General features: G+C 40.1%; 1 protein-coding gene across 1 annotated transcript; it reads right to left on the bottom strand.

Moving 5' to 3' along the window:
• Nucleotides 1–8: 8 nt before the first annotated feature.
• On the bottom strand, nucleotides 9–15,218 carry cttnbp2nlb (CTTNBP2 N-terminal like b). Its single transcript, XM_003448292.5, has 5 exons — nucleotides 15,067–15,218; nucleotides 11,396–11,503; nucleotides 3,798–4,049; nucleotides 3,421–3,528; nucleotides 9–2,402 (listed from the first exon to the last, which is right to left on the bottom strand). The coding sequence occupies exons 1-5, from the start codon at nucleotides 15,070–15,072 to the stop codon at nucleotides 1,116–1,118; spliced, it is 1,761 nt and encodes a 586-aa protein (XP_003448340.2). The 5' UTR covers nucleotides 15,073–15,218; the 3' UTR covers nucleotides 9–1,115.
• Nucleotides 15,219–19,767: the final 4,549 nt, after the last annotated feature.

Here is a 19,767-nt window from a genome sequence, read left to right as displayed (position 1 = left end):
CACTAGGCTTTAAAGACATGGAGAGTTTATTTGAAAAGCACACAATTTTGCAGGGTTTCATGACATCCTTTATACAAGTGAAGGTCACTGACAGCAGTGTATGCCTTACAGATTCAAATAGAATGGCTAAAATATTTGCTTGGAAGGAATCATTGGTTTTAAAGCCAAGGATCATACAGTAAGTCACAGGAAATAATACAATAGAGAAATTACAATGACATGATTGGAAGCTTTAGTGTCCACTCTTATCGACAGTATAACTAGTTTATCACATAATAATGACACATAGTCCTCCCTGGGCTGTGAAGCAGATGTCACTGAAAAAAAAAAAATCGTAGACATACAGTAATGTAGTGCAAAGTGCAGTCTCCCTCTTCATAATACTCAAGTGTTTTCATGGTTAAGTGTAGCATAAAAACAGTACATGCAGGTGATGTTCGTTCATAAAGAACTTTTTCTTTTACAGTATAATAAAGTTTTTAACTGAGAATCTCTAGAAACTGCATAAGAAGTCATTGGGAAAACATTTCAAAACTAAAACAGTGAAAGCTACATTTGTTTACATTTACACATTTAAGCCCTATACAGTTTATTTTTTTAACATCATGTGACTGGTGTTTTTTGATTGTAAAACAATGAGCAGCTTCTGCTCATGATAAAAGAAAAGGTTTGTTAGACAATGACAAAAACTATAATAATTTCTTTAAAAAAAGATTTTTAAAAAAATCAACAGGTGGTTTCCTGGATCTTTATATTGTAAATTATTTTTGAATACTTTTAATATAGTGTCTAAAATAGCACATTTTCAATTAACACAAACTCACAATAGTTCTACGTAAAGAAATAAAGACAGCCAAGTGACAAAAAACTGAAATGCAACTAAAATAATCCATGTACTGTAGTTCATTTCAAATAGTTCTACTCCAACTTTCCAACTGTTGTATGGAGGTAGGGGTGCAGCAAAATCTGGATCTGACTGAACCAGCACAGCTTCAATTGTCTAGACTTCTGATTTGGAGTGCTATTAAGTAGTTTTGCTACTTAACATGGATACTTCAAAACTGCTGACATAACCCTGAATTGTTTAGCAGTTCTTGGTTAGGGTGATCTTGCTATTAACTGCTTGAAGACAAAACCAGGTCAGACTCCTTGGCCCCCTCCTGGCCACTACTACTGTGCCCACAGTTCCCCGTCAGCTCTGGAAAGAGGCTGGTTCGAGCAGAGTGACTGGGAGAGCCTGGAGTTGGACTCATGCCCGGCTTCTTGGGAGGAGTTGGGGGAGGGTAGGCCCTCTCTGAACGTGGAATGATGGGGGAGCGGATGCCTGGAGATAGAGGCCCTGAAGGCGACCTTCCTCCCGGAGGAGATGCTGCTAGATTGCGGTAGTCTGTACCAAATGGAGAGCTGCTGATTGGAGCCAGCTTGACTCCAGCCTGCTGATTGGTAAAGCGGGACAGCACCTGAGTGACAGTGTTGCGGGCCAGCTGCTTAGCTGTGCTGTGCTCTGGTGGGGGAGGAATGGAGGAGGTGGTGGGGGAGAGGTCCCTCGGGGAAAGTGGGCCGCCATGCTGCTGCTGATCCAGCTCCGCCTGACTCTGGAACTTGTACCTGGCAGCCTGGAACCGCTGATTGACTCCAGCCTGGTAGGAGGACTGATGGAAACCAGGACTGCCCAGACGCTTTGCCAGAACAGGAGAGGAAATGGGGGAAGAGGAGAGGGAAGAGGAGGCTGTGCTGGAGGGAGAGGCAGGATGAGGGTGAGGGGAATGCAAAAGTGATCCTCCCCCATTTTCTACTACCCCACCATTATCTGCTCCTCTCCCTTCCTGTGTCAATTCTGTCTCTTTTTGACCATGATGGCCGTTGACTTTTGACAGTGAGGTGGATTTAGGTGTGACGGTTATCTTTCCATCCAGCTCAGTCTGAACAGAGGTGGATACTGCCATCTTTTTGGGTATTGACTCTTTCTCCTCCACCACAGCTGCCTTTGCCTCTTCTTTAGATCCTTCAAGTTCAGCCAACCTCTTTTTCAGGTCCTCCACCTGCCTCTCAAGCTCCTTACTCCTTTCCTCCTCTTTACCCAGTCTGACTTTCAATTGCTCACGTTCTCTGTCAAACTCAGCCATCTGTTTCTCAGATTTGGCCTCAAGCTTGGCTGCCCTGCTCTTCTCACTTTCAAGAACAGCCCGGAGCTTCTCCAGGGCACTGGTCTCCTCTTGCAGCAACACTTGAAGTTGCGAGACTTTCTGGGCTTCCTCCTGAGCCTGGCTGCTGGCTTTCTGGAGCTCCAGAGTCAGAGTTGAGGAGAGCTGCTGCTGCTGGGACAGAGACTCCTCCACCTTGCTCACTACTTGGGCTTTGTCCTTCTCTAGTCTCTGCACTGTTGTACGCTCCACTTCCAGCTAGAAAGGGAATGAGAGAGACACAAATGAAGTCATGGTTGCTCTGCCACATGTGACCACAAGGAGGCAAAATAGCACTGCTGTGTTACAGTAGATCCAACAGTGGAGTAGATACTGTTTTCTTTAAAAATACAAATTTTCTGAAAAGTAGAAGAAGTCTATTCACTATAACCAAGTTGGCAGCAATAGTTTTTTTCTGTTTCAAACACTGCTGTCTATTTTAGACCTGCTTTATATGTGATTTTCTTATCTTCTGCATATTTTCATCATTTGCCAATGACTTTTATGACATTAACTCGAGTGACACTGAAATAATAATGGTATTGTCTCATTAAAAAAGTTATGTTTTTTGGAAATTAGTATTTACTGTGAAATCCTTTGAAGATTTCTGGGCTTCTAAAGAGCTTTGATGAGTATTAGAAGGAAGTGAGAGGTGACAAAATACAATCGTGTGTGTATTTGGTATATGGCAGGAAGGCCTAAGGAAGACTAAGAGACGCTCAGGAAGCCTTTCTTACATAAGGTCCTTGTGTGAAGTTTATGTAGTAGCCGATTGTGTGCTCTCAGCGTGCGTGCTCGCGGGCTGACCTTGCATTAGACGAGAACATCCATTATCTCAGGCTTCCTGAGGCCATAAAGCCCCATGGCAACTAGTCAGCTAAACAATAGTCTCTTCCTCATCTGTTTCCCATGGAACATTTCTGTGCTTGCGCACACTAGTGCCTGTGTGTGTGTCTATACTTTTAACCGGACAAGCCCTCTCCACCCTACTGAGTTACACAGTGGAGTTTCACTGATGCTTCCCTGCTGCTGGGTTTTAAATCACCACCACAACAGCGAAAAAGGACACTGTGCAGACAGGGAGAGGTGAGGGAAAGGGAAGCAGGTTGACCAGATGTGCTCATCTGTCAGCAAGAGAGGAACAATTTCTATAAGACGTTAACATTTTATCTCACAAAGACAAACATACATATACACACACTTATTGTTTCGCCTATCCTTTACATTCCAGTCTCACCTGTTGCAGTAGTTTATCTCTTTCTGTCTGCAGCATGAAGGTGAAATCAGCATGGTGTGCAGACTCCTGGACGTGTCGTCGTTTCTCCTCCTCCAAGTCTGCTATCATCTATCAAACATACAGCCAAAGGGAAAAACACTAAAATTGTGAGTCTCCCACACATATCCTCACAGACCTTGAGCTTTGGGGTGGAAAAGCTCCACGTCCCCTCTCTGTCTGCCTCACTACTATAAGGCCAAATCAGTAGCTGAAACAAACACACATGCATGTTCACACACATAGCAAACTTGCACCTGTGTGAGCCCATGTGTGAGAATGGCTGCGTAGAAAACCTGATCTGAAGACTGGTGACTATCCGAATGTGCATTGCCCCTTACCCTTCTGTGTCTGTTTTCAGCAGCAGCTAACTGTCCCATCATCCTCTCCTGCATCCTCTTGCAGTGAGCCATGACCAGTTTGAGCACAGCCAGAGGATTTGGCCCCACTGCCCTTCCCTGCAGATGCGTGTGAGGTTCGGCGGCTGTGTTCTGGCACTCCATGGCTTCGTTGTCCCGCTGCAGGGCCAGGAATGGATCGCTGAGGTCATACTGTCCGTAGCGCTCTTGGACAAAAGCATCTTTGTGCTGAGCCTATCAGATATACACAAACATAGTTGTGTTAACCTGTAATTTTGTTGCATATACAGTGACAACAAATAGATTCTGTTCTATTCACATATATGAATATGGTTGTACTTTCCAATAGATGCTGAAAATCAACTTGAGTAGATATCAAATTTTGAAGCGCAAGGTAACACCCATTTTTATGTAGCACAGCAGGCAACAAGATAGAGACAAAATCTACAACAGTCTACAGTCATGTGAAAAAGGAAGTTTTCATAGGATACAGGCTGGACTTTGACTGGGCCACTGGAGCACCTTGATTATTTTCTTTTTTAGACATTCTGTTGAAGATTTGCTACTGTGCTTGGGCTTATGGTCTACTGCATAACCCAGTTTCAGCCAAGCTTTAGTAATCGGACAGACGGCCTCACAAGTGACTCTAGAATACTAAGTTCATAATCAAAGACTGTAAGGTATTCAGGTCTTATGGCTGCAAAACAAGCCCTAATTATTATCTTTATATCTCTGTGACTGACATTTGGTAGGAGGCGTTCGCCCTGATACGCCATGTTTTGTTTTTTCCAAAATGTGGTGCTTTACATTATAGCCAAACATCTCCACTTTGGTCTGTACAAAGGACACTGTTCCAGGAGTCTAGTTTGTTTAGAAGCAACTTTGCAAACACAAGCCATGTGGCCACGTTCTTTATAGAGAAAACAGGCTTTTGGCAACCCTTCCAGAAAGTCATACTAGCCCAATCTTTTTCTAATTGTACTATCATTAACTCTAACAGTTAGCAGTGTAAGATCTGTGTCTTTCCTTTTTTTTTTTTACATTTCTCTGAGCATTCCACAGCCTGACTTTGGGGTGATTTCCCCCCTAGATTGACAGGCAGCAGCAAGATGTCTTTCCTCCTTGGAACTGTGTTCAAACACAACCGAATACTCCAGACCAGCAAACTGCCCCAACCCTCTCCTTTAATAGAGGTGTGCACGCTTGCTGGAGATCATTTAATTAAGTTGATTTAATTAACAGGACCTGACTGCAATTTATTCTCTTAACTTCTATGGAAACATTGAGGATGTATTGAGTTTTGTTCCAGGACTGTTATGTCCCGAACATGCATGCACATTAATATGCGAGTACATGTTCAGACTTGACTGAGCAGAAACCAGTGTTTCTTATGTATGACAGTATATGGGTTTGATAGGATGAAGACTTTTTTCCACACTGTGGCACCGAACCAAAAAGGGATATCATTATGACTGGACATAGATCCGGAAGCGTGTGTTTGTGTGATTGCAGGAAATCTGCGCTGAGTGATGTTATCGTCAGCGTGAGACCAAGCAGATGGTCATCCCACTCAAACCAAACACAAAGAGGTGAGGAACGGCTATCCAGTCCCCCCACCAGGGGCAGATGTTAACGCCTCCCCAGGGATGCAGGGGTGAACGTTTGTACCATAAAATCAGACACAGACACACACATACACACACACAAACCCGATGCTATTAAAGTGGTTCAATTATATGTAAACTAAAAACAAGTGAATAAAAAGTGACAGCACACCTGTTCAGGGGAAAGAATTAGACCACGAGGAACAAGATATCATAAATAACTAAACCATTTTACTACACTTTATTCAAGGGAAAATGTAAAAATAAGTGAAGCACAATAGGGCTTTGTGGACCTCAGTCCTTGTCATCTGAATACATCATCAAGAGGTCTCATTAACTACATAGCAGATAGTAGGTTTAGTAAATTTAGTGGGTTTGAGTTCTACAGGCATGCAGGGTCAGCAGGCAGTCCTAATGATGTGAGCACATGCTTCAGAGTTTGCTCCACGTGTCTTGGGGACACGTCTCCATCTCCCCCTACAATCCTCATCAGACACCCCAGCTGAATGCCTTCTCATCGTTCCCATGCCCAAACATGCATGCCACTGCATTCCTCTGGAAGTTCATCATCACTTGTTAGAAAATGCATCTCTTTACTTCCTCCTCTCTGTCAGGCTTTTTTTCTCACATGCTCTCACAAAACAAAAAATACCATTACCACACACACACACACACCCTCGGGGCTTCAGTAGGAAGGCTGTATTTGAGACTTTTTCTCTGGCTGTACAAAGAATGTGACCCTCTGTGAAGAGATTACAGAACTTGCACAAAGACACTGTCTCAGTGCTTTCAGTCTCATGCATTGTTCCCAAGTCTGACCCAGCAGGCCTTCAGTGTCTGAGAACCAATATGACTGTATATCCGTATCTCAGTTTCCCTTTTTCTATGACTATAAAGTTTTGTGTTAGCCATTATGTATATCCTGAACTGTGGTTGTGAACTTTTGTTATTTTTCTGTTGGTCATTAGAGTAAAACTGGAGACAAAACTGCAGCTTCCTGAGTTAAATAGCTGTTTAAACAGACCATTAAGGGCTGGGCTCAGTGTGTGTGAGAGTGTACTGTGTGTTTGTAGCAGGGCTGGCCTAAGGTCTGGCCTCTCATGTTTTTTTGCCGGGACAGTTCTGATCGTAATGACAGACTGCACTTTCCTTTATGACAGGGCACAACAAGCAAAGCCTCTCTGCTACATAGCTCTACACAACTATGGATAACAAATGTCTTTACAGGAAGTCATGGGAAAAAATATGCAGGATACTTTTCAATTTGCATTTGGTACTCAATTAGCTCAGCAAGTAGCACAGACAAAGTTAAAATGTGTACTCCATTATCTGATTTAACTGATACTTGGGATACAAGTAAAATGGAATCAAGTGGTTGTTTTTTTTTCTAGTTATGAGAGTGAAAATGGCCATAAAATGGTTATACATAACATAGCTGCTCAATAGTGTGCATCTTCAGTGAGTTTGGTATGACAGCCTGGTGCCGGGAGCTAACCACTAGCTAGCTAACCACTAATGACACCATAAAAATCCACTACATAACAGCTTAACAGAAGCAAGAGATGGAGTAATTTCTTAGGAGAACCCTTACACATTCTACTCAAAGTAGGCTGCAGAAAAATACAGCAAGCTCACATACGAACACATGATGTATGAACATATATAACACATATCTTTTTATAGCTAACACGTAAACAACTAATAGCCACACATTAACTTGAGCCAACAGTGTCATTAGTATTCTTACAAGTAAAAAGTTAATTGGCTAATGTTGCTAAGCAGTTAGCTTACAAAGTTTTAGCAGACATGTGAGAAACAACAAAACTCAACCACCTATCAAAACTGTGTGTACTAAAACTAAAAGAATTCCCCCTTATCACATGCCACGACACGTTTAAGTAAGAAATAAGCAAAGGGCCAACATGAAAACCTGGGCTACAAATAAGTAATGACATTTGCTAAGGTATTATTTTAACTGAGGGACTAAATAGTAGCCATAATAGGAGCAGGTTGAACTCTCTACATACTATGAAAAGGTGCTTCAATGCTTCTTTTATTACTTCTGTTGCTTTAGTTTCTTATAAATTCTCCTTCACACCTTTCCTTTACTCTAAACCGACTGAAATTGTAGACCTACATGGTAACAGTAAAAAAAAGAAGCAATTTAAAAATGTCTCAGCCTAAATGGGTTATTATTTATTGCCAGTATGTGCAAAGCCAGCAATAAGAATATAAACAAAATTTGGTTGCACACAGCTAAAACAGGCGACCAGCAAATAAGAAAGATATAATAATTAAAAACGGAGTTAAAGACAGTGTATTAGGTTTACGCTGATTAGCTTTTCCAGATGATGCAGATAAATAAGCCAAACTGCTAATGAAAAACAAAACAAAACACAGCATTCAATGCCTTGCAGCACAGCGGCCCCTTCAAACGGTTTCTCGACAATGTAGGCATGTGAGGCATGCATACAGGTATCATGTCTCTTTAAGTTTATAACAGTTATTAAAAGCTACAAATGGTTACGATGCTAAAATTGACTTGTAAGTCAAGTGTAACTCAATTATAGTACTCACTTTTTTATTCATTACTTTCATTTCTTCTTCTACTCAAGAGAGAGAGAAAGACACAGATAGAGGAAGTGAGAGAAAGATAAATGGGATTGTGAGATTTTAGGTGTTTGCTTTATGAAATGTAAGCTAAGGTGTGCTCGAGACACCTCCCAGGTACACATTAATCACAGGTGGTGCTAAGATAAGTGGGACGACACCAAATGAAACTTTCTGAGTAATGTTTAACTGCAGCAAATGTTATCATCAGCGGTTACTGATGCAACATAGAAGCAGGTGTTCTCACCCTTTGGTCAGGCGTTGCTTTCGAAAAGGCATATCATTAGTGGAACAAGGAAATTCTGTGCCAGATCTCCTATATGGCTTAAAAAAAAAAAATTGTATTATTATTATTATTATTATTGTTATTATTAGTGCCAGGCTGTGTTGTGTTAAATCTAAATAAAATGAAGGGTGTTGTTAGATATAAACCTTTATTTTAAAATCTAGTTAAGGTGTAACAAAAGCAGCCATAAAAAGGCATCCTTAGGAAAACATTACTCTGCCTCATATTCGACTACTTGTTTCTGTCAATTCTGTGTGTGACATGGTTTATGTTTCCAGATGCTGTTTAAATGATATTTAAGTAGACCCACCTTCTCTTTTACACATTTTTAAGTCAATGAGCTGTCCTTGTACAATCTCCAGGCTGTTGGTTACTGACCCAGCGTACACTACGATACTGTATTAGGCTTCCTTTTAAGGGAAACTTCTGTGTGGTTAGTGGCCCTTTTTTATAATATTTACCCTGCCAATCTTAAGAACTTGTCCAAATCGGGCAGTGGCTCTCGAGTAGCAAAAGAATACACACTCTTATCTGAACAATAAAGTCTTGCCCACCCTTATTGTTTATGGAGTCGGGAAATCACATCAGCCTATAAAAATAGACAAAGCATTTTAGGATTACAGGACATGACATCATATGAAAAACATTACCACACAAACTCTGTTGCCTGGACAAACAAAAACAGTTCCATTATCAGATAATTCAGTGTCACAGACTTTGTTACAGTGTTTGTTTCATACGTTTGCTCCCCACTTTGTCTCAACAGATATGCAGACACCAGTCTACAAGGACCAACCTTACACTTCCTCACTGCCAATTTAAGGAGCAGGTGTAGAGCTTCTTCTCTAAAGTCCATGTTTTCAACACACTAACTTTGAGTTGCTCAGCGCTTAACAGGGAGAAGATAATAATAGCATTAGTTGCCTTTAGTTGCAGACAATTGTTAACTCAAAACATACGCCACACCTCTTGGAATGCAAGACCTGTTTCTGGTGTCATGTTCTGAGGAATGTTCCCTCTAGTAAGACTGCTCATCTGTGTCCTCACTGATGAGAACTGGAAACATTAAAACCCAGAATCTGTAGAGACAAGTCCCACGGTTGACGCCATCTCATTGTGTGATTAAGTAAGCAAACAACTGTTGCAGCTCCAGGTTTGCAGGGGTTTCGGGTGAAGGAGGGGTTACAAAGATGCAGTTTTATTTTGCAGTCCGAGGTACTTGCTGCTGAGAGGAGAGAGTGTTTGAGGTAGGAAAAGACTGGAAAATATGGTTGAGCAATCTGCCCCACATGCAAGTAAGCATCGACTTCTTTGGTAAATGCAGTGTGCTAGTAAACAAACCGAAAAGAGAGCTCTAATTGAGGAAAAGCATTGTTATAGCAACTGCTTGAGATATGTTAACCAGAGTGGGAAGGTACAAAAGACCCAAGATAGCGAAACACAAATGGTATAAATAGACTTCCTGGGTGTCAAACTGATACACAGAGACAGACTAAATTGAAGCCTGCTATCAAGTCCTGACACTCCCTTCAACACACAGTCTGCCCTTACATTGACCTGTCAGTAATTTACTGTACAGGCCCCCAGCTGGAACAAGGGAAGTCAGTGATTTAAGCCTATAACTCTGTACATCCTCTCCACAATAAACACTGCAGCCTCTGACGGGCCCCATGGAGACCACCAAAACCTGTTTGTGTTTGTGTCAGTGGTGCAGATGGGACATGGGTCACAGTTTAACATCAAAGTCCCCCCGTAATGTGGTTGTGTTGTGAGGAAAAGCGAAGGAGGAAAAGAGATAGAAGAAAAACAGAGTAATAAAGATCTGGAAAGAGGAATAGGTTGACCATGCATTTGTCCTGAGGGGACGGTTGTACATGTGCACTGAGTTTCAGGTCAAACACTGTATGCTTCAGCTCTAGATAGCTGCTCTTTAAGTTGCATAGGGGCTGTTGTGGTTAGAATGGCTTTCCTTCAGGTCCTGGCACTGAAACTCTGCCTTCTAATTTGCTTTTTCAATATCAAAGCATATATATCACATTACTGCTACTTGTTCTCATTGCAGGCCTAATCGTTATTTCAGACAATGAGGCAAACATTCACGGTCTAAGCATGGAACAGCTGCTTGGCCAGGAGTATAAAAAGCAGCCAGTGGCACAAAGAGAACTAATCAGACCAGGCCCAGACGCTAAACAATGTTGTTGAAAAGGAAAGCTTTTAGCTGCACAAAACTCAACACTCAAAAGAAAACCAAGCATAAACGATTCTCTAAAATCAGACATGTGTGATGTAACATGGCTGTTGTGGAGTTTTGTCTGGAATGATGTTTATAATCTTTTCTAATGTGGACTGTTGTGATTCAGGTTGCCTAAGTTGAAAGATGTTTGGGTGTTGACTGGCACAACTTTGCCTAAATGCTATGTAGAGTATGCAATCTAAAAATGCAATCTCTAGTCATCTTCATAGTCTGTGTTTAGTGTTCCAAAGACAGTTATGTACAACTAATTAGCCCAAGCTAAACAGCTCTTGCAAGGCACTGAAATATGTACCTGAGGCAACATACCACACCAGAGTAATCCGCTTTTGTTTTCATTTTGCAACAATGGGAATCTCCAGATTAAAACTAATGTGGTCACAAAAGACACCAGTATAAACTGCAGTCTGTCTGACCTCAACTGAGACACAATAGTCAAAACTGAAAAGTGACTGAGTTTAAAAAGAAAATTTGGTCAAAGGCCAGACCGACCAGCAATAATACTGGTGCTCTGGTGGTCTAGTCTGTGAACGGCTCCTGTGCCATTGTCTTCACTAGCTCTTTTTCCTCAGCTTCCTGTTTACATATCCCCTCCCAGTTCACTCACATTCTTATTGGGAGTCTGATGCTGAAACAGGTTAATTTTAGTGTCAAATGGTGTATGGAGTAAACATAGTCTCACATTTTGTTTTATTTATTGGGATACTGGGATGGAAATGATACGGTTAGTTATGCTACGTTGCTATTAATTATGCTCCGTCATGTAACTCCTTCAATAAGCACGAGTCCACGGGGGGATCTGTTGTATCAGATGTAGCCGCCAACTTACCCTGAGGGTGTGTATGACTACATCCTGGGCCTCTAGCTCCCCCTCCAAGATACTGAGGAGAGTCAGCAGCTCCGCTCTGCTTAGAGCCTCCACATTCATCTTCTCCTCCTAAAGACAGAAAGAGTGAGAGTGAGAGTGAGTGAAAGCATGATTTCTCATTGTTCCTAAAAATTGTTTTATTTCATTAAAGGAGCAGATGAAAAAAGAATAAAATCAAATTAGGAAACAAGATGGCTTCTGGGTATTACAAATTGATTTATATGTAAATCAGCCCACAGTAGTAGCTACTCATTCTCATTTTTCAGGGCGCGACACAGAACTGATATACAACTCGGGGTCCCATCTGTGGCCTTGCTGGGTTGTGCTCCGGGTTATAAACAGGAAGTCATTAGCATATCTGCACATTAAGTCCAAATCCCAAGACTGTTAGGCAAATGTGATAGTCTGAAACATCTTTTTTTAAGCTTGTAAGACCTTATCCATGCTACACCTAAACTACTGCATTCTGTGACTCATCAGCAAGGGCCCTGTCTAGTCATAGGGGCCAGACATAAAACACCTCACACAGCTGACATCATTCTTAAAACTGAGACAAAGACTTTTCTGTAAGTTGACTTCATCTTTTGAATTGCAGATGAAGTCATTTTCAAATCAGCTCCTTTAAATCACATTGAAGCTGCTGAGTGTGAAAAGTATTTGATGAGGTATGTGTGAAGTATTATGTCCTTGTGGGGCTCTCAGTGTCGTTTTAAAGGGTTTGGCTTCTTGAATAAGGTCACTGTATCTTGCCAAGTCCCTTAGACTTAGCTGGAGAGTCAAACTGCATTTTTACAAAAGATTTTGGTATGTTAATGAAGGAGATTATGATCACGGTCTTCCACGTGGGTCCCATATGTTAAGGCAGACTTTAACATTCGTGGGCCACATCTGGCCATTTGGTTGTCCCTGATCGACCTGACATGAGGTCAATGGGAAATTAAGATTCAAACATAAATAAGTATAAATCATGAGGTTTGTCCCATTTTAGCCACCAAACACTGAGTGTTTGGTGGCTGAAACACAATGCAAAAGAGCCAGTTGCTGTATTTCAGGATTATAATTTGAGTCACCATTATGAGACTAAACAGGCAAAGAAATGCAACTTGCCTAAAGCAGAGTGGGAACAGACATCTAAAAATTTGCTAGCAAAGCTGCAAAAACAACCAAGGACTTTTTTTTTTACCAAGCTCTACACATCCAGGGATGGAGCGATCAAGACCAGCTCCATGATTTCCCATATAACTGAAAAAAACAATAAATAATTATCTGGTGGTTTATCAAAGAGTGTTTCCTGGACTCTACATCTGACAATGTGCCTCTCTTCAGCTGGAACAAGCTGGATCAAGGACACTGCAGGAAATCTGGAGCTTCAGTTGAAGCTCAGGGCGAGAGCTGTGATGTCTGTGACACGTGTAAATGCATTCTTTGATTGACTGGGGCTCAAATGGGACAAACTGGCAGGTGTTTCAACTGATTGTTGTCCAAATCTGCCAGAGAAAAATGTCAGAGTTTTGAAGCAGATGTAAGAAAAAGTGACTGAAATGAACGCAGAACTGAATTCTTTGCATTTTATTATACACAAGCAGATGCTGCATGTCAGTACTAAAAATGTATTTTTATTTTATTAAAACTTAAGTCAGCACTTTAAGTCAGTATCACTGCTGGATTTTTATTCTTCTTTCAAAAAATACTTTCTACACATAAGGAGACATCTCATAAGATGTTGTTTCCCTTTGGATCTACTCTCATACATGAACAAATGTTCTCATTCATTAAAGTTAACAAATACATATACAGATCCTCTCTCGGCAACAATCACCTGTATGCTGTCCTTTGTGTTTCCAGCACAGACACTGAGCCTGACTTCAGTGCATTTGTTCAAGCCCAAAGCAGATAAGATTTCTAAATCTAAAGAAACCTACAAAGCAGACCTGGAAAACTGCAAATGAAATAATTAAACTAAAAGCAAAACAGCAACAACACTTTGTAGAAAGTCAAAAATCTCTGAAATCTTGCCAAAAAATACAGTTGTTTTTGGAATATTGTTGACTAAATAATGATATAATGCTGCCATTTCCACTATGCCTACTAAGTGTATCGTCTAATCTTATGAGTAGCAGAATTGAGTTCAGCTTATTGTCGTGGCCCTCCACAACAGTCCCAGTTTTATGTGACCCGTTGGGAACATTAATTGCCCGGCTCTGTCTTAAGGTGTTCAGCTGAGTCAAGATTGGCTGTCTGCAAATGGCACAGCATGTGATGAGTTTTATTTTCATACTTACTAAACCATTTGGTGTTTTGATATTTCCTTTAATTTCTCAAAGCAACTTTTCTCATCTCTTCTTTTTTAAACAAACCCACCCTCTTCTCCTTGCTGCCATGAAGTTCCAAAGTCTAGTGTTTGCTTTCTTCAAGCAGCGATCCCACAACACTCTCTGTCCCTCCAAAATTCCAGAGTGCATTCTGTGGCTCACCACACATTCACAGCAAAGCAGCAGAGTGTGAATCAGCAGTTATTTACTGGCTACTAACTTGTCATATAATGTGACAGTGGTTTCACTCTTTCTCAACCACACACATGCACACGCACTTTGATATTAGTTTTGTGTCAGTACTGCTGTATGTTTGACCTGTTGCCAGTCAGTGTAATGCCAAAACTGGGTATTTGTCATTCGATCAGTTTCCATGGAAAATCGTTGCCACATTCCAGGGATACCCAAACCATGGGAATTGTCCCTCAAGAGTAAATTACTGAAACCCACTCTGTAGCTGACATGGTTTTAACTGTTGCAGTTTGGCTGTGTGAGTAGCAATGATTGATCCGGTAATAAGCCAAAGCAAATACATTCATGGTTTTGAAATTAGAGGTTATGCTCATACATATCAAGCCAGGCATTCAATATAGAAGCAGAGCATCTAATCTGGTCTGTGGTAAGTGTCAAAGGGAGACTGCACAACTCAGTTACTGTGTTCATCTTGAGTGAATTCACACATAGTCCAGCGTTTATGCTCTCTGTCCCCTCTTTCTCTTTTTAATCCCTCTACTGTGGTTTCTCTCAGGTTAAAAATTAGCCATGCCGGCTAAGAAAACAGGAAGGGTCCTCCCTGCTTTGCTCACGGTGTGGGAAAGAGTGCTCAGTCTGCTCCTTGCATTTTTAAATGATCGCTGTGGTTGCTCAGGAGTAGCAGAGGATCCACCTGCCGTCCTGGGCCTTTGTCTAACACAAGGGGATGTCATTATTTTCTGGACTGGTAACATTCAGTTCAATATCCAAGTGCCATAAACCTCACAACAACATCAAATTACCGATTATTTATAGCTATAGCTGGGATTTAGGGTAAAATCAATACTACTGAAGCACTCACACCCTACAGCCTGAAAATGAACGTATATCTTTCCGATTACTCTTATTTTGGTTACTATATTTATGTGAAAATATTTTTCCCCATAATGACTTAGCACAAGGTCCCAAGTTAACCCCTGTAAAGTTTCACGTAATCAGAAATACCAAAATCCTATATCGTACAAGCAAATCTCAGACTGTGTCAGAGATTCATCTGTGGACTTTTGCATTTTGGTTTTTACTTAAAAAAAAAACGCCAAAGCAAAGTGGGAAAAATCCCTTCCATACCTTCATACGCTCTTTTCTGGCCGCATTAATTGTTCTTTGAATCCAAAAAGGGGACTCCACAACAGCATGAATCAAAGCACTCCACTGTCACTGGAGCTCCTGCTCTGGTGCGAGTGTGAACAACAGACCTTCAGTGACGAGACAGTCAGCCAATCACAAAGGCGTAGTGCAACAACCCAACCAATGGTTGGTGGGTTGATCGGTGGAGGGCGGGGATAAATGCGGTCATGGGTGTCCGGGATAAACCTCTTTGTTTCGGACGTCCAACGATAGATTTATGCAAAGTCTGTCTCTGTGCGTTAAGTTTTGAAAGATTTATTCTAATTGCAAAGTAAATTTCTATATTTATCAGTTCCGATGCATAGTGAATGCTTGAAGCGTACAAACGGAGTGAAAATAAGATTTTTTTGCCATAGAAGTCACAATAAATTATTTCAATATGATTAAAATTATTCGACTGTTTGCTTTAGAAATAGTCTCCCTTTAAAAGCTTACTTTGAGCAAATTATTCCACTAAGTACTGTCAGGACCGTGAACCTCGTGGTGAATACAGCATGCTGCCTCTTGCTTTGTTTCAGCCCCTCCTGATGGCCGCATGGCAACATCGCATCTCATCGTTCCTACTTGGTCAGTGCACCCGTCTGTAAGATGTCTTACAAGACCTCATCTTAAGTCCACAGTTTAGTCCAGCACGTTTGGTTTTGCACCTCTAAGGACCATTATATGACGACGTATTATATAAATTATAGCTTCATTTAGAGGGTTGTGGTTAACCAACCTGTCCTAAGTACTGGAGATCGTCTTTCAAATAGTGAATAGTGGACTGGTTTTGTCACATTAGCAAAGAGAGGTCATGGCATTGAACAGTCTAACCGTTGTTCCAACATGTCCTTGTTTTGTTCCTGTGCTGGCTTTGTGAACCTACTCTTTTTAAAAAGTAAGAGCCGAAACCGGTTGGTTATGTTACAGGATTTAGACCAACTACGATTCATTGTAGTATTTCCTGACTACAAGCTTGTCACTGGACTCTGTGTAACTCCACTGTCTGGTGGCTTAGAAGGCCAGACCGGCTGTTATTTTAGATTGCTCATACAATCTAAGAAAGCCCACAATCTTCAAACACACACACACACACACACACACACACGTGAAAATAAACTATGCTTTAATTGCTCTTTTACAGTAAAATAGCAATTAAAGAACAGTTTATTTTCACTGACCATTTACTAAAAATTGCTTACTTCCACTAAGCATGGCACTAACATTTGCACAATATCAGTATTTCAAGTCCATTAGACATAAGATGGTCTCCATTTTCCAGATGGATACTGACAAGTGTAAGAATAAGTATTCTTCCAGATATGGTAAAAATAGATATGGATAAATATGGACTTGGGCCACATTTATAAAGTTGTGTTTATACTGTATTTTTTAATACACATAATTGTAGCACTGCAATACTGAGTCCAGGCTTGTGTGCTGAATAAAGTAACTGAGAGGGGGCAGTTAAAAATTGCAAAGTGGAAAATGCTTCAGTCTATAAAAACAGCAGGCTATAATCCTCCTATGCCAGTTCCACTTTCGTTGTCATCCTGCAGGTGGCAATATAGTGCCATTTTGTTGCAAACAATTTTGTACATATGGTACATATTCAAGCTTTTGTGTGCCGAATCCATGATGTGATATCTGGGACTGAATGCATGAACACCATCAGTAAAAATCAATAGATTAAGTTTCACAACCATTTTACTATCTGGCACACGACTGTGTTGGATCAAAAGTAGATAATTTTTTTTATTTCACAGCAGTGGTGAGGGCAGTACCCTAGGTCTAGGTCTCAAAACGTCTGTCCACAAACTTCAAATTTTAAAATTTGTGATCAAATCTAACATTAAGGCATGGCCACTGAAATCAATGTAATAACAGCCAAGAGCACCAAGGTCATTAGGAACAACAACATTTTCCCTGTCTTGGGCTTTGCTCCACTGAAATTAGGCCTAAAAATATCATTTAATACCTCTAAGCCAACAAAGCTATCAAAACTCTATACACTTCTCACACTTTCTCTGAGATTTAAGATATGTAGCTATACTGACAACTTGTATTTTTCTGCTAATAAGATTTACCAAGTAAGTATTGTTTAAGTTTATATAAGACATCCAAATGCAACTTGTATTTGAATGGATCTACTCACACATGTCCGTGCCATGTTTATTTGTTTTCATTGGCCACATTATGCCTAATTTAATCTTAAATTGGCTACTCGACTAAAACTATTGCCTCATAACCTACAAAAACACCTCCAAATTGTTTTCCTTTCCCTTAATACCCAATTTTTGTAAACTTATCATGAGAAAAACAAAATAATTATGAAGTGATGGGGAATAAAATAATAAAATAATCTATTAACATATTATAGTTGACTTTGAAACAGAGCAGCTAAAAAGCTCTGGAGGCCACTTTGAGTCAATTTATGCTAATGATTCAAATTAAAAGGAGCCTACTTTGATAATAAATAAAATAACTGGTCTGGTTACTTACCGCCCCCCCCCCCCCCCCCCCCAAAAAGAAAAGAAAATAAAGACAAGAAAAGCAAAAAGGTTTGAATCAGAGTTCAGCTTCAGTTCAAACCTACCAAAAGCCTGTAGAATTAATGGTGAAAGCAAAGAAATTTGAACAGGCATAGTCTATTTTTTCTAGATAATTTTTTGCCTTTTTCAATCCACAGCTAGGCTGATTCAACATTGGGCATTTATACTGTAACATAAAACATCTGATATTTTTAAGCAGCTGTAGGTATTACATGAAACATTCAGCTATAAATCCTAAAAAATCAAAAAGAAACAGACTTGCTTCTATGATAGAAACAGAACTGTGTTGAGCTAGATTCATTTGTCACAGGTGCACATACATTCTACTTTAAGGTGAACTATTTCTTTATGGAAAATTATGGGTAAGGTTGGGATTGTATTTATTTATATATTCTGGATAAATAAACAGAAACAGAGAAAGAAACACATTTGAAGAGCCCACTTAAAAATGTAATTAATTATCTCTTCTTGCATGTTTTAAAACTATTTTTGATGTATTGTTTTAAAGGAAAAGCAGTGTTGTCTCACTGTCACAGCCTTTATGTGCCTGTTTACCAGCTTTACAAGCGGGCGTTAGGCAATGCTGTACTTCATCTTCCTGTGCTCTTAGAAAGGGGTAATGGAAATTACCTTCCGCAATCAGCTTTTATTAAAGCCGAGCAACAGGTTTAGAAAAAAGCAGAGTGCCTGCTCTTCTTGTCTTTTCCTTTGCTGTTGGATACATTGGCATCTAATAGCAAACTCTTTCAGGTTCTGACAGCTTCTCAGTGTGGCATCCTTTCATCATCATCTGAACATGTTTTTTGTATTACATTAATAGAAAAAAAAGAAGGTAAACCTTCTTTCAGTTCTAAAGTTATTCGCAGTGGAAAACATTCAAGATAGTTGCCAATCTTCCCATCAGTTGAAATCCCAGTAAATTCACCCTAAGGTTAGACCATGCAATGGTCAGAGAAATTGCAAAAAACCCAAGAGCTACATCTCAGACTCTACGTGCCTCATTTAGCATGCCAAATGTCAAAGCTCATGGCAGTACAATAAGAAAAAGATTGAACAAGTTGTGCTTGGTGTGAAAGGTTTCCAGGAGAAAGTCCCTGCTCTTTAAAAAGAACATGGCAGCACATGTTAGGTTGGCAAAAACGATTCAGAATTTTAGAACAATGTCCTTTGGACATGATGAGACCAAATTGGAGATGATTGGCCATAATGCACAGCAACACATTGGTTGAAAAACAAACACAGCATAATGGCACATACCCCTCACATTAACTGTGAAGCTTGACAGTGGCGAGTGGATGATTTGGGCTTGTTTGACAGCCACAGTACTTTGGCACCTTGTGGTCACTGAGACAACTAAAAACTCCTCTGTGTATTCTCAAATCAAATTTGAGCTAATCTGTCCAACAGCTAAACAGCTTGGCCAAAACTGGGTCATGCAACAAGACAATGATCCATGAAGTACATATGAGCATATGGAAAATTTCCATGAGTCCTTTAAAGGAAGCATAACAACCAATTTACAACAGAATGGTTTAAAAAATGTAAAAATAAAGGTGCTGCAATAGTTCAGTCAGACTCCAGACTTCAACCTTATCTTAATCATGTGCATTAAAGAAATCTCACAAAAATCAATGAACTAAAGTAATATTATAAAGAAGAGTGGGACAAAATTCATCCACAACTATGTGACAGCCTGATAGAGTTATAACAAGGAAACTTAATGGTTGTTATTGCTGCTAAAAGTGGTTCAACAAGCTATTCCTTTTTTTTTTTTTTTTACACAATGCTTCCATATTTTCGCTTAATTTAATTAATGTTAAATAATTAATAACATGGTGCAATATATTTTGACTTAGTTTGTTTGAGATTGTATTTAGCCAGTTTTAAGACTTTGTAAGGTCATTTTTATTGTATTTGGATGTACAAAACTTTATATTTGAAAGATGGCCCACTGTCCCTTTATCGTGATTGAAAGTGTTTACAGAAAGAAATAAAACAGCAAAAGTTCATATCTTCCTACAATTCTTCAAATGCCTATCTGCCTGCAGCACTTACAGTCAGCAGCTATAGTAACATGCCTCTTTTTTGTGTCAGATCAATTGTGGAAAGA

This window comes from Oreochromis niloticus, linkage group LG20, assembly GCF_001858045.2.
Source record: "Oreochromis niloticus isolate F11D_XX linkage group LG20, O_niloticus_UMD_NMBU, whole genome shotgun sequence".
Classification (NCBI taxonomy): Eukaryota; Metazoa; Chordata; class Actinopteri; order Cichliformes; family Cichlidae; genus Oreochromis; species Oreochromis niloticus.
The sequence above is the reverse complement of the archived record's forward strand: the minus strand, read 5'-3'. Positions and strand labels throughout refer to the sequence as shown.